Source organism: Mesocricetus auratus, unplaced genomic scaffold (genome assembly GCF_017639785.1).
Source record: "Mesocricetus auratus isolate SY011 unplaced genomic scaffold, BCM_Maur_2.0 Super-Scaffold_6730, whole genome shotgun sequence".
NCBI classification, from domain to species: domain Eukaryota; kingdom Metazoa; phylum Chordata; class Mammalia; order Rodentia; family Cricetidae; genus Mesocricetus; species Mesocricetus auratus.
In genome coordinates, this window is record NW_024429184.1 from 53,130,486 (window position 1) to 53,145,223 (window position 14,738).

At 40.4% G+C, this 14,738-nt stretch overlaps 1 protein-coding gene across 1 annotated transcript; it reads left to right on the top strand.

Moving 5' to 3' along the window:
- Positions 1–3,800: 3,800 nt before the first annotated feature.
- Positions 3,801–9,055, top strand: LOC101841321 (fatty acid-binding protein 12). The gene is given in 5 exon segments (XM_021225222.1): positions 3,801–3,873; positions 5,242–5,277; positions 5,280–5,410; positions 7,312–7,413; positions 9,005–9,055. Coding segments are annotated over 5 exon segments (393 nt in total).
- Positions 9,056–14,738: the final 5,683 nt, after the last annotated feature.

Genomic DNA, 14,738 nt, shown 5'->3' on the forward strand with positions numbered 1-14,738 from the left:
AAACTGCTTAGCTGAAACGCCAGAAGCTGGAAACCCTTACATGGTGAGGTTTGCAACTACTTTGGAATCAAATTTTAGGATCTATTGCAGATCAGTATTGTCTCTATATCTTTTCACGGAGAGGGAGTATGTGTGTGCATGTGTGTGTGTGTGTGTGTGTGTGTGTGTGTCTGTGTCTGTGTGTAGAAAGTTAGATGAGTATGTTCCATGTGTGTGTAAGTGTGTGGGTGTATGTACGCATGTGTGTGTGCCCGTGCGTGTGCGTGTGCGTGCATGCCTGTGTGTGTATATGTATAGAAAATCAGATGAATATGTTTCATGAGTCCAGAAGCTCCATCATTTGAGGTGATTAGGAATGCACCAATGGGAGGGACCGCAGAGTCACTAAGTCCCAGTTGTTCCTCTAGGGTTGCCATGGAGTTTGGCTCATTGATAACGGAGGGGATGAAGAGAACCTGAAGGGAGTAGGTCACATGACAGTTATTTACTACCAGGTTAAGAATATATCTACCTTAAAGGAGCATATTCCTGTGTCTTTCCAATCTCATCTCTGTCCTGCCATGGCTATAATAGTAGATCAAATAATGTTGCATTTGGGGACTGGGAATGTAGCTCAATGGTAGCACATCTGTTACTGTATTTAAGGCCCCAAGCTTGATTCCCAGCAGAACCAACACTAAAATTGCATTTAGTAATGGTGGTGGTGACAAGTGGCAAATATTCGTGTGGCCCTGCAGCTGCTGAAGAACATAGGAGGCAATGCACAGCACATTCCTCATTTCACCCACTGTGCTGCCTTGTCACATGAACCACACACATCCTGGAGGATGACCACAGGCTGCTGCAAACTCAGATTACACCTATGTCATGGTTGGCTGTGCTTCATGGGTTTCCCCAAGCACAAATTAGCACATCCTTACTGCAGAGCTGTTGCTGTAACAATAAATGGCATGCTTGTTGAGGGTATAGGTAACTGTTTATTGTAGAAATTACTTACAAGAGAATACGGCCCACCAAGGTGAGTCAGTAGCTTTCGCCACAGAACCAGAAGCCAAAAAGAGAGCGTTCAGCCACACACAGATATGCACATACAATTAAAACATAAGATATAGCCGGGCGGTGGTGGCGCATGCCTTTAATCCCAGCACTTAGGAGGCAGAGGCAGGTGGATCTCTGTGAGTTTGAGGCCGGGCTGGACCGACAGCCTCCAAAACAATACAGAGAAACCCTGTCTCGTAAAACCACCTCCCCCCAAAAAACATAAGATATAGTTCAAAATTATTGATGCCCCTTCTACTCTTGGGGAAATCGAAGGATCCACCTTAGTCAAGGCCAATGGTCCTCTCTCCAAAATTCAAATCTCTGTGGTTTTTGTCTTTTACTAACATTTCTGTAGAAAACCTTGATTCACTGTGATGATGTAATCAAGGCATGCACCCCAGACTATACTGAAGATGAAACAATCTTCTAGCTTTGAGTGGAGCAGCATGCATGGGGGAGATCTGCAGAAATTTAGGGGTACAGTATTAGCTTGAGCCATATGATTGACAAACCCTCTGATGGATCATAGTGACAAGAAAGAGACAGTATGGACCAGTGTGTGTACAGGAGCATTACAACATGGAATTCTGATGTTTCTAGGCAACGCCACAGCATCACCAACAGAAATATATGTATGTTTTGATGAAGAGTTACCGTGTTATGTAGTCTAGTAGTGATGGAATTCTGAGCGAGAGGACTCCACAGGGAATGGAAGTATCCATTATGAGCTGGCTCTATAGATGCTCTGTAGATGCTCTATAGACCCATAGTCATTACTACACACAGGCCCAGCAGCAGTCTATCACAAGACTAAACTGCATCTGAGAACAAGCTTAGGAAGTCCAAAAGTCACAAGTCAGAACACCAGAAGCCCTTCGCCCCCCACCCCCACGATAGGGGGACAGAATAGCCAATTATAGGGGGAGGGAAATCCTGAGCACATGCTCTAGGTGTTAGCCAGCTCAATGTTGGGAGCAAGTTGTAATGGCTAATATTTTATTACTTTGGGAGTGGGAGGGGGCTTAAGAAGCAGTTGGGAAAATTGTTTCCATGGACAGAGTGGTGTACCTGTCACCTATTTCATGTGGAGGGAGAAGTGGCCCGGGATAGGAATACAGATGTAGTAACAGCTGACTACATAGCCTGGCTTGGGAATCTGGGAGAATGGGCTGGAGAATGACAGAGAAGCATAGCTGGTACAGAATGGAATGTAGATGTTTAACTCATATTAATGAACACCAGAAAGCATCCATCACTTGAATAACCAAGTAGACAAAACAACCTTGCCAGTGAAGGTTAGATAGTGCTTGAACTTGACATGCTTCCTCAGGAAGAGAGGAGTCAGGTGCTAGTGAGAGAAGTTATGCCTGAATTATATGTCATGGTTCAGCCACCGGCACGTCTGAAAGACTAAGTTATCAGCCACAGAGCAATATCATTCAGATGTGGTGTCTGTTCAAGAGATTTCAACCAGCTATGTCCTTGTGATGGAGGGACAATAACATGGGTGGTAGCATGTTCAATACAGGAATTTTAGTGTTTTCTATTTAAGAATCACCAGGTCATTTCTTGTCTACTACTCATGACTTCTACATGGAGTGGGCATAAACTTACAATATTTACACATTAATATAAGTAAATCATGATGTCATGTTTCCTAACTCAGGAAAGAACCAACCATAATATTATTGTCTCCTTACCACTATAGCTGGGGTATTTAGTCAATAGTGTGCCCAAAGTCTTAGTCTTCTTAGGCATGCAAGACTAGTCACTCCACTTATGCTTGTTGGATAATTGTTAGGAAGACAGTTGACCTGGTTAATGATCTTCACAGTTATTGTGGGTTTTAGAAATTGAACATTTTAATGGGAATTATAAAAGTTGTACCACTGTTCCACATTTCTTAATAGACATAAGAATAGACATATAGACACCAAGCACTGCTTAGAACCTATCATGAAGTCCACAGAGGCTGGTGGATTTAAGGACAACTTTGTTCTTCAAATTGCCATCTCCAGTCCTGTTCTCTAGTTGGTGTGTTTACTGTCCTAGTTCTGGTCACATATTTTGAGCTAGCACAAATACCTATAGATATTAGGGTGGTACAGTCAAGGTTGAAAAGAAGAGGATCACTCTAAATTAAGGAGCTTGCTAAGAATGTTGAATGTTGTCAGAGCAAGGTAAGCACCAGCTGATGAGTACTGGACCAGGTCCTGGGAAAACATAGTATCTTTACTGCTATTTTAGCTATAGTCTTTTGCTCTGTAGCATATAATGTTGGTTCTGACCCCAACTAAACTTTTAATTCAAATGTCAGGTGTTATGTATGTATACTCTCTAGCTTTTTGTTCAAATTATCCAGAAGAAAATAAGAGAAAATAAAACCACCAGACAGAAAGCATAGTGACTTTTTCCAAATCGTCTGTGGGCAGATGCAGACCTTGGAGTCTTGTGGCATAAGAGGAATCATACCATCTGTGAGGTTGGTCAGTGCTGGAGAGGGAAGTAACCTCCTATAAGTGCTGGCTTAGCTATGTCTAACCCTGCTGAAGGTTACCACATGTCTGTTCCCATCCTGGCTTCTTGATGCTGTAGAAAGCTTTTGATTTAGATGGAGTGAGGGAAAACCACAAAGGTGGGCATTCCTCACTTTTCCTCCTAGTTTTCTTTGTTCAGAATTGTATTAAAAACAGGTTCCCAGCCCATTTCAGGGAACACCAATGCACACATCCATATGAAGCGATTTTCACTGAGACATGATGGTGGACCAGCTTCAAGGAACACGGGAATCTGTTTCCTGTGAAATTTTTGAAAACTATATGAAGGAGTTGGGTGAGCCATGCGTATGTGTACATCATACCAGTATGGAAGGTACTTTGATGGTGTATTACCTGCTATGTGTGACCTAAGAGCATTCTCTCACATAGAAAACAATGTTGAGCTGGGCAGTAGTGGCACATGCCTTTAATCCCAGCACCAGGGGGCCAGGGGCAGCCAATTTTCACTCTGCCTTTTTTCTTCCATCTTCTTCTATAGTCTAATACATATTTCCTTTAAAATTGCTTTTAATTAATTACTATTTCGTGTGTGTACATGATGCATGTGTGTGTGAGGACCTGGGCCATGGTGTGGTGTAGAGGTCAGAGGACATCTTTGTGGAGTCTTGCTTCTTTCCTTCTTCCTCATGTGGGTGCTGATGTTGGATTTAGGTCGTGAGGCTTTTCTTTCCCCTCTGAGCCATCTGACCACCTGCTTTCTCTTATGAGCACACTGTGACTACACTGAGGGTCCTCTCCCACCCGGGATAATTTCCTTACAGTCCTTGTGCTGCACACGTCCTCTATCCCCTCAGCATACACGGTAATAGCCACAGATTCTGGGAATTAGGACATGACTCATTTGGAAGCAATTATCCAATCTGATATATGCTGTGATTATATCCTGACAGAAAATGCAAGAACCGCATTGCAGTATTTCCCAAGTCACCTGCTAAAACACCTACACTAGATATTGTTGCCCATGGAATTCTATTTCTATTGAAAGCATTCCTACATGTACTGCTGAAAACTGTATGCACAAGGCTGTTAACTGAAGTATTGTTTGTAGCAACAAAAATAGAAACTAATCAGTTGTCAATGGGGGATAGAAAAAATAAACTTTGGTATATGCATCTCATAGATGATGATGCACATACAGAAAAATACACATCTCTATGTACTGACATTAAAAGCTCTAAGACATAAAAGGAAAGGTGAGCAACAATATATTTAATGCACTAATAATATATTGAAGACCCTCTATATACAGACTTGGCTACATAACATCATAATGTATATAATGCCATTGATTGAACATTTAATGGTAAATTTGTGTTATGTGTATTTTGCTAAAATGAGATATGTAATACTGAGTTGTATAAAACTTTAGGTCTGGTAAATTTTGGTGTGTAATGCTTTTATTTATTTGCAAAGTTTTTAGTAATAAAATGTATAACATTAAAAATGTAATACAGAACAAATAACCCATACACATGTGCACATACACCACACACAAATAAGTATATGCAATAGATATCTGAATTCATACAGCATAAAGTCTGCTTATTGCACAAACCTCCTCCTTTGGAAAGAGTTGTACAAATAGAATGAGTTCTTGAAGTCAACAACAGATGTTACTGTTTGTCTGTTATCTTCCTTCTAGGAGTAGGAAGAGCCAGCATGAAGGTGGGCTGTCTGGCTGTGCTGTGACCATCAGCACAGAGGGAGACGTGGTCACCATCAAAATCAAAAGCATCTTTAAAAACAATGAGATTTCCTTCAAGCTGGGGGAGGAGTTTGAGGAAATCACACCAAGTGGCTGCAAAAAGAAGGTGAGGCCTGCACCAGACCTTCAGAGAACTTGCATTTTATTAGAAGTATTGTGTTAGGTAGCAAATACCAGCAAAAATTTAAGGTTTTCCTAGACAATTTTTTGCCTAAATGTTAAACCTGAAGGTGTTGAAAGCAAATATACATTAAGATCTCTTCAGATGCTTGTACTGTATTTTATCCTTTGGAGGTGAGAGATATATTTTATTATTTGTTCTAGTTTTACTTCTGCCAATGAGACAAAACCCTGACAAGAAGCAACTTCGAGAAGGAAGGGTTGATTTGGCTCACAATTCCAGGTCACAGTCTATCATTTCAGGGAAGTCAAGGCAGGAACTCAAGCAGCTAGGCACAGCACATCCACAGTCAAGAGCAGAGAGAAAACAAACACAGTCTTGCTTTCTTACGGGCTCACAGCTAGTTCTCTTCTTTCTCATACTGTTCACCACCCCTGCTTCCGCAGCCCAAGGAATGGTGCCATACACTGGGCTGGTCTTCCTACATCAATTAGCCACCAGGACCATCCCCCACAGACATACCCACAGGCCAAGTTGATCCAGACAGTTCCTCACTCAGACTCTTCCCAGGTTGACCACTATGTTTCCCCTTTGCTGAGCACCTGAAAATGCACATTAGACAGTGATTCTGGTGTGATGCTCAGTGGGCCACGTTTGGAGGGTGGCCCACCAAATTAGTACTTATCCTTTCAGAAACATAGGTTCTCCCTTTCATTTTGTGGGCTTCACACATGGGATTTTACAATGACCACAACTTGTATTAGTTGATCTAGATGAGGTTGTAGCCCTGTAACAAATGAATCTGAGATTCTCCGTGGCTAAAAACAATCGAGAATTACTTCTAACTCAAAATATATATGAAGTACTGGGATAGAGATGAGGAAGTGTGTGTGTGTGTGTGTGTATGTGTGTGTGTGTGTGTGTGTGTGTGTGTGTGTGTGCGTGTAGGATTCTCATGGCTTTTAGTCTCCCAGGGTCCCAGGCCTAGAGTAAAGTAAAGGAGGTTCAGATACTTTGTTCCTTGTAACTGCACCATTGTAAGTGTGGTCTCCTCAGTCAACAAGGGAGACATGAAATCACCACATTGCTAATTTTCATAGCCTGAAAGTGACACACATAACTTTTACTTTCCTCTCATGCCTCCCAATGAAATATAGCATTTATTTATAATATATTTTACCTAATATTTTATCTATTTCATGTTATCAGTTTCCCCATACTAGATTGTATCATCTCAACAATGGCATTTGTCATTTGTTTCACAGAGCTCAGTGTTGTTGATTAACAAATCCTTTCTGTTTGGGTGAATGACTTCAGTAGAGGACTGTTAATCCCTACTAAGGACAATATTCTGATAAAAGGAATAGCTTTTTGACATAGAGTTACTAAATTAACACGAGACCGCGAATTCTGATACATGTAAATTGAAAAAATTTTGACCTGAAACAATTAATAAAGGCATCTGAGATATCTGTGATAAAATCTTTAAAAGACACTAAGGAGACAAGTGCAGCCAAAACAATCAGCCTTTGGGAAATACCATGGGTAAGAACAGGAAAGGGGACTTGTCTCCTCAAGCTTCATTGGGACTTCTTGAATTAGTCTTACGTTGTTGAAACTGATACTTATTTCTGATTGATTACAATAAGACCTACTCTAGACTACAAAAGATAAAGTTTCACTTCCTTAAGTCGTCTCTTTTATTCTTATAAATCTTCCCCTTCCCGGGAAGAATCATACAACAAAGTGCTGCTGGGGAGGTTTTGAAACAAAAAGTTTAATATCTTAAATCCACAGTGTCTCAACAGATGAGGAGAATTTATCGCCATATACATATAATATATCAGTGCCCAAATGTGTCATCCTGTATTGGCTCTGTTTTACAGAGTACAGTAACCTTAGATAATGACTCCTTGGTTCAAGTTCAGGACTGGAATGGCAAAGAAGCCATGATCCGCAGACGGCTGGTGGATGGGAAAATGGTAGTGGTGAGGAGTTTCTCACTTTTTTCCTTAACTCTTTAGCATCTACCAGAAAGCACTCAAGTAGCCTGTCCTAAAGCAAGAAAGTGAGTCTTGCTTTCTTACAAACGTTGAGAGGAAACATGGGCAGACAGCCCTATCTTCATAAGAATTTGAAATATGTATGGATTGAAGAGTTGAAGCTCTAAAAAGAATTTGAAAATCATCCCACTTACACGTGAATGAAAGCAAGCACAGACTTGTGCACTAAAGGCTTCAACAATGAAGGAAGGTTGTTGTGTTGCCCTTCCCTATAGCAGGATTGATTTGTCACCGTAGAAGAAAAGAGGGTTTATCGTAGCCATGAAACTGAAGTGGTTCCCAGCGTATGGATGAATAAACACAACTCTACAATATCCCTTGTCATTCTTGACTTAATCCCCACTCCAATCCTGTGAGCTGAGATGCACTAGCCCATGGAACAGACCAGAAAACAGATCCATACACTGACCCACCTACACACAGAGAGAGCTGGAGTGTAGCAGTTTTGGGATTAGAACTCAGCTGCTGGAATGCCAACTTAGCTGTTTTTGAGCCCTTCTCCTTCTCCTAGCAATGTTTCCCAGGTACCTTTCCCACTTCTAGAGATGGGAGGGAATCCAAAACTCCACCCTCAACAAAAATGAAAGAAAGAAAAAAGAAAAAAAGGAAAAGAAAACTATCTGACATAATATAACATAGTTCAACAGAAATGCACAAGGTCTGCATTGAGGGGAAAAAAAAGTCTGTCCACACTCTTAACACAGGACATTTTTCTTGCTCTAAGGAAGGTTTGAGTTTTATTCTTTGTATTATTAAAAGGCGAGGATTAAGAATGAGTTTACTGCATATGCCTTTAATTCCAGCTCTTGAGAGGCAGAGGCAGAACTCTGTGAGCTCAAGACCAGCACGATCTACAGAATGAGTTCCAGGACAGCCAGGGCTACACAGAGAAACCCTGTCTCAAAAAAGGAAAGAATGAGTTTATTGTTTCTTATAATGTCATTAGCCAGTGGACATAGTAGTAGTTACTTTCACTATGAACACTAGACTCAGAATCTAAGGTTTTATCTCTGTCAATCAGAAATTTGGATAAGTCATTAAATCTTCTCATGACCCAGAACTCCTTAAGTGGTGAGTAGTATCTTCTCTGCAGGCTGAAAGAACAGAACAGCATGCGAATTTGTCAGTTTTCTGAAAATGGTGCAATGCTACACCCATGCACAGTTAGTATACTTATTTAAAAACTGGACAGTACATAAGACAGCAAAATGCTTCACTGTAGAGCCTCAAAATACTTAAATAAAAGTTTCAGATTCCAAACTGTATTCCCTTCTCTTTTCATATGTCTAAATATATAATTTCATAGCTCACACACACATATATATGTATACATGCATGTATACATACATATATAAGACTAAGGATAATATGCATATAAGTAGTACCAATCTGTATAATATAATATACATCTGTTTTTAAACTTCCAAAAATTCTCATATGTGGATAGCATTTAGTCAATATTTCCTAGGTGCTAATTTTGCCAGATTTACTGAAATATTTCCATCTTCTCTTCTAGGAAAGTACAGTGAATAATGTCACACGCAATCATACGTACTGGAGAGTATAGGAACACTCAATCTCAAGGTCAAATTGTGACCCAACTACTGACATTATTTGAATAAAATTCCCAAGTAAAATCTTAGGGTTGCTTACACAGAGATCAACATGTGGCTCGTTTCTTAAATGTGACTACATGGGAGAGTTTAGCATCAGAAGCTATGAGAGTGGAGTAGCATACTCTACGCAGTGCACAGCTAGGATTCCGAGAGGACTGCATGCACATCTTTCCCTCTCAAGCATGGCATAGATATCTTAATTAAATATGATCTTGGACTGCATTATCTTTGAAAAGACAGCGTAGAACATAGTGTTAAGCTAGAGTTGAATATGAAAGATACATTTAGAACTAAGGAACATTCCAATTGAATGCAGCTATGCTACAAAGATCATTGCAAGCACAGCCACATGGTAGAAAGCAGCCATAATGGGGAGTGGTCTGCGGTATCTGCAATGGAATTCACATTAGGCCTGGAGTGATTTTAGCCTCTGTGGATATGTCATCTAGCTTTGTAGATGGTGAAAAAGATCCTAATCAGTCACTGTCCACTCTAATCTTCGGGAATTTATAAGCAAAAATGTTATAAAACAAATGGTTTCTCCTGGACGAAATACTCTGGCGTCACTTTTGTGAATTCATTTTGTAACTAATATTGAAATTAATTTTGTAATTAACAGAAAGGGTTGCATGGACATCAGTGACAAAGACTTCAGTCTGGGCAAAGAAGTGAAGGTTCAATGTTTTCTTCTCTTTTCAATATTTAGAGAAGCTGTCTTCCTACCCATAGCCTTGATACAGTGTGTGCCATCTGGCTCCCATCAATTCTTGTTATTTTGAATATTTGAGGGATATGGAATTATCTATAAGGGGCATAGCCAGACTTTAATAATCTGGATAGTTTAGTTTCCCTCTTTATATCATATTCTGCAAATTATATGTTCTCAGGATATTACTAGAAAAGAGAGAAGACCACTCACAAAAAACAGGTAGATCTAGGCATGGTCATGCACACCTGTAATACAGTCACCCAGAAGGTGGAACGGTCTTGAGTATAAAAGCCTAGGCTGCACAGTAAGACTCCATCTCATTAAACCAAGAATAAATGAGTACAGAGTTTATTTAAATAATAGGGTTAGTGATCAATATTTTCTATCTAGTAAATGTTTGAGAGAGTAATGTCCTACTTGAACAATTAAGCTGATAATAACATGAGATGAACAATAAATGCCAATACTGATATTAAATTGTGCTCACCCATTTTATAGTTGTATGTGAAGTACCAGAAAAAGAAATAAACTTAAAAAGATATAAGACTTATTTTTGATTCATGACTAAATGGCTCTTTTGCTTTTAGGCCTGTAGCAAGGTGGGCCATCAAGCTATTCTTCTCATGGGCCAAGGAGCAAAGAGAGAAAAGGGGATAAGGGGCTCAAATCCCCTTGAAGAGCAAGCCCCCAGTGACCTGACTTCCTCTCGCTGGGTCCTAGTCCTAATAGCTGTAAGCCTGGGGACCAAGCTGCCTATCCATGGGGATTTGGGCCTAATTCACAGTCCACACCGTAGCACTGATTGGTTTCTGAGCCATGCTTCAGAAGTAGTCATTGTGTTAAACATTTCCCCTGAGTAAGTTCATCTCCTCTGTGAGATATTTATAAAGGTGGGGACTAAGATTCAGAGAGCTTGAATATTTTATCTAAAGGCCCTTAGCTCAACAACGCCAGGGCAGAGTTACAAACTAAGTTTGTGACTCAAAACTCCATGTTCTTCAGTTTCGAGGCCAGATGCTTCCCCAAAACTAAAGGTAACAATTATTAGAGTTTCTTTTGGTGTCTGTGTGTAATACAATAGTGTAAAAGTCAAACTACTAACTTGAGGGTTGGTGAGGCAGCTCAGCAGGTAAAGGCACTTGTCACCAAGCCTAATGACACAAATTCATCTTTAGGACCCACAGGGTGAAAGGGGAGAAAGGACCCCTGAAAGATTTCCTCTGCCCTCCACAAAACGTGCCTAGAATATGGAAGCATGCGAGTGCTCACACAGGCATACATACAGAATAACTAATTGTAATAAAAACATGTAAAAACCTGAAAGTATTAACTTGAAAAGCCTGAGAAACTTCCCTACCTAAACTCTCATGTCCTGAGGGGATCCCAGAGATCACCTGCCTCAGCGGGCAGACATCAGAGTAGAGAGAGCCCAGGTGAGACTCATCAGTCACCTGTGTAAGGAGGAGTTTCCGGGAACTACAGCTCAATGATCAGATCTAAGGACATGACACATGAGTCAGTGAAGCAGGAGAGCATGAGGTTAGCATTACAGATTAGAGTTCTCTCTCTCGGGAAGACTGGTGGGTGTTATATGTTTAGGAAGTGTTTAGATTGATTCAGTGTAGGGATGACATGAAAATATACTTTTAGCACTGGGCAGGATGTTGAGATGCAAGAGTAGAATTCTTCACTCAACAAGTAGAGAGTTGAGGTGCCCCAAAGGGAAGGTAGCAGGATCTTTTTCTACTGTGTGATCTTCTCTTAGCAGATGCTGATCCTCATGGACAAAATCAAAGAAAAATGGAGGCACAGTTCCAACCACTTTCGGCAGAATTTTGGTCTGTTTGTCTTTTTGGTTTTTGTGATTCTTCAAAAGAGTCTTGCTCTGTAGCCTGGGCTGGCTTCAAATTCTCAACAGCCCTTTTCCCCAAGCTTCTTGTATGATATGGCTACAAATGTGCACCACCCCAGCTGTCTAGATTAGGGGGTATTTGGAGATGAACTCTCAGTATGGTTGTTCAGGCTGGCCCTGCCTTTCTGGATCAAGCCATCCTCCTGTGTCTGCCTCCTGAGAAGCTGGGACTACAGGCATATACCACCTTGACCAGAAATGTTGATGAGACAATTATGTAAATAAATTGAATACAGTCCAAAGCCAGTGCAAACAGGAATCTTACTGACAGTGACTCTTTAAGTTTTCTTGCAAATGAGCCAGAGCTTCCTCACTTAGGAAAGGGGGCTTCTTTGCCTAAAACTTACAGTTTAATTTTAATTACTAACGATTTTCATCTTTCTAGCAATGGATTTATCCAGTCTATATGATGCAGATGCCAAAAAACCAAACCAAACCAAACAAAAAGCCAAGCAGAGCCTCATGTTGCATGTCTCGGAAGGCTCCAGAGAACACCTTGAAAATGACCTATTCACTTCCTGTCTAATATTCCCCATTTTCTCTTGGTTACACCTAGCCTCTTCATACTAAAAATTTATCTACGACAATCATTGCCAGGAATTAGTTATGTTTTTGTCCTGTTGCTCTAATGATCCTGCAGATCGGCATGGACAAAGGTACAATTATTTCATAAAGTTGTGATGAAGCAATGAGATAAAATTCACATCAATTATTTCAAATAAAGGACTTTTTTGAAGCTTTATAGAGATACAGTTCACACACAATGAAGTTCACTTGCTAAAATATACAGCTCATGGTATATTTAGGGTGTTTATGAAACTGTCAATCATAATCTCATTATAAATATTTTTGTCATCTCACCCCCCCAAAAAAAGTTCTGTATCACTAGGGTGTGTTATTGTTCTTACTTTTGAGTAATGGATTTTGTGGTTCTTGAACACCAAGCAACCATTTGTCAAGGGTGGAACACATGTGAAAGACACTGTATTATGCCTGGCAGTCTTTGCTGTCTACTCCTTTAAGGAGAGACTAAAATATGTTCAAAATAACAAGGTTCTGGTATATCCTGAACTGTAGACACTTGGCTGATTCGGGACAGCCTAGCCAGAATTACTTGACTCTACACTGGCATCTCTTTTCCTCTACCAGATTGCTTTGCACTATATGTTTACTTCCTAAATAGTTAAAAGTTATGCTCCACACTCACATCCCATAATAGCTCTAGAATGCTTTAGGATGGAAATCTAGCTCAGTGGAAGAGCACTCGACTAGCACGTGCAAGGCCTTGGATTTGACCCTAGTACAAGTAAACAAAACATCCTAAGGATGTCATAAACTGGAAGCTTTGCATTCCGGAGGTGGCGTACTGCATGCACAGATGAGAGCTACCGGAGATTAGGCTCTTGGTTCTAGTGTCATTGTTGTCCCAAAGATTAGGGTTGCCCCTGTGTCATAAATAGCTAGCACGCCGGTTAAAATCTTAGAAGCAGATGTTTTCAAAGATTAGAGCATAGGAAATCCAAGACCATGATGTCTTAGGAAAGGGAAATATTGAAGAGGGGCCCCACCACAAACACAGTGTTTTGCTTAGGCACAGCTTTGATGGCAGAGCTGAGATTTGGTAATCAGAACAGAGTGACCTCATGGCAGTTGGAACAGAATTTTAAGACACCTGAAAGATGTGGGTAGAGTTCTGGAGGGAAGGGAGGCTACAGAAAGTACAAACCCACATGTTGGAGATAAGGGTGCCCTGAGCTTGCACACAGTGAAATCTTAACTGAAGCCAGGGAACGAATGGCCAAACTGCTGTGGGATGAGCCCTCATTGGACCGAAGAGGGCGGGGTGGAGTTGAGGCTAAGCAGGGCAGCCAGTCTCAGTGCTGAGCACTTAGAAATAGCCCAGAAGTGACTTGTCTTGGCAGTAAAGCTAACCTATTCCTAGAGTAAAAACTATGCCAGAAACAGGTTAATTAAACCTAAGGCTTGGGCAGAGTAATGTGAGTTGTAGGGGAGGAGTTAAATATCATCTAAAAACGTTGTATGCTTTTATGGAAGCCTCAGTAAATAAAAACATTATGTTAAAATGTTTTTATTTTAAAGGAATGAAGGAAAAAAGAACAATGACCAACACTCCTTAAGTGACGGCATACATACAGGCACTCAATAAGACTCCGTTTATATTATCTATGCAGCACTCCAAAATTGTTATACAAGATAAGAGACAGGAAAACAGAGTCTATAAATAGAAAAACATCTTTGAAACAGATCCAGAAATGACAGAGATAATGGAATTAGCAGATACGGACTTTTAAGTTATAAATATGCTCAAATGCTAATGGAGTTAATGAAACAGCAGAGTGGGATTAATGGAGCATGAAAAACAGCTAGAACTAAAGTCAATAAAATAGCAGAAATGGACATTTGCTACATAAAATTAGGAAATAAATTAGGTGGTTTGAAGACACAGCAGGTTGACACGCAGATTGAAGTGGAGACTGGGGGATGCTTTGGAATAAAGAGAGCCCCTTATCCTGGTGTAAACACTTTCCTGGAAGACACAGCCAATGGCAATTTGACATCATTCCAGGGTTGGTCACAGCTTTGAGTTCTCAGAAGCCCACCCTTCAGGTACTTAAGGGGGGAGCTTGAACTTCAGTCCCCAAAGTGGTGTATGGTAGTGTGCCACACCACCCATTAAAGTCAGGATAATGTGATTGGAGAGGTACAAATAAACCCTGACTTACACAAATCTCTCCTATAAAATTCACCAAGAAAGGAAAGTGTGCGATGGTCTGGATTAACTATTTGTGATACAGAAAGCTTTCTTTAATGTTTCTCTACATTTATAGGTATTTTAAAAATTAGTTTGTGTATGACTATACATCATTTAAAAACAAAGCTGACATTCTTCATTGATAAATTCCAAGAAGAAGGGCATCGTTTCATTTTGTTTGGGTTCACTGTGTTTCCAGAAGGCAGAACAGAACAAGGCTTTGCATACCTAGAAGTGCTA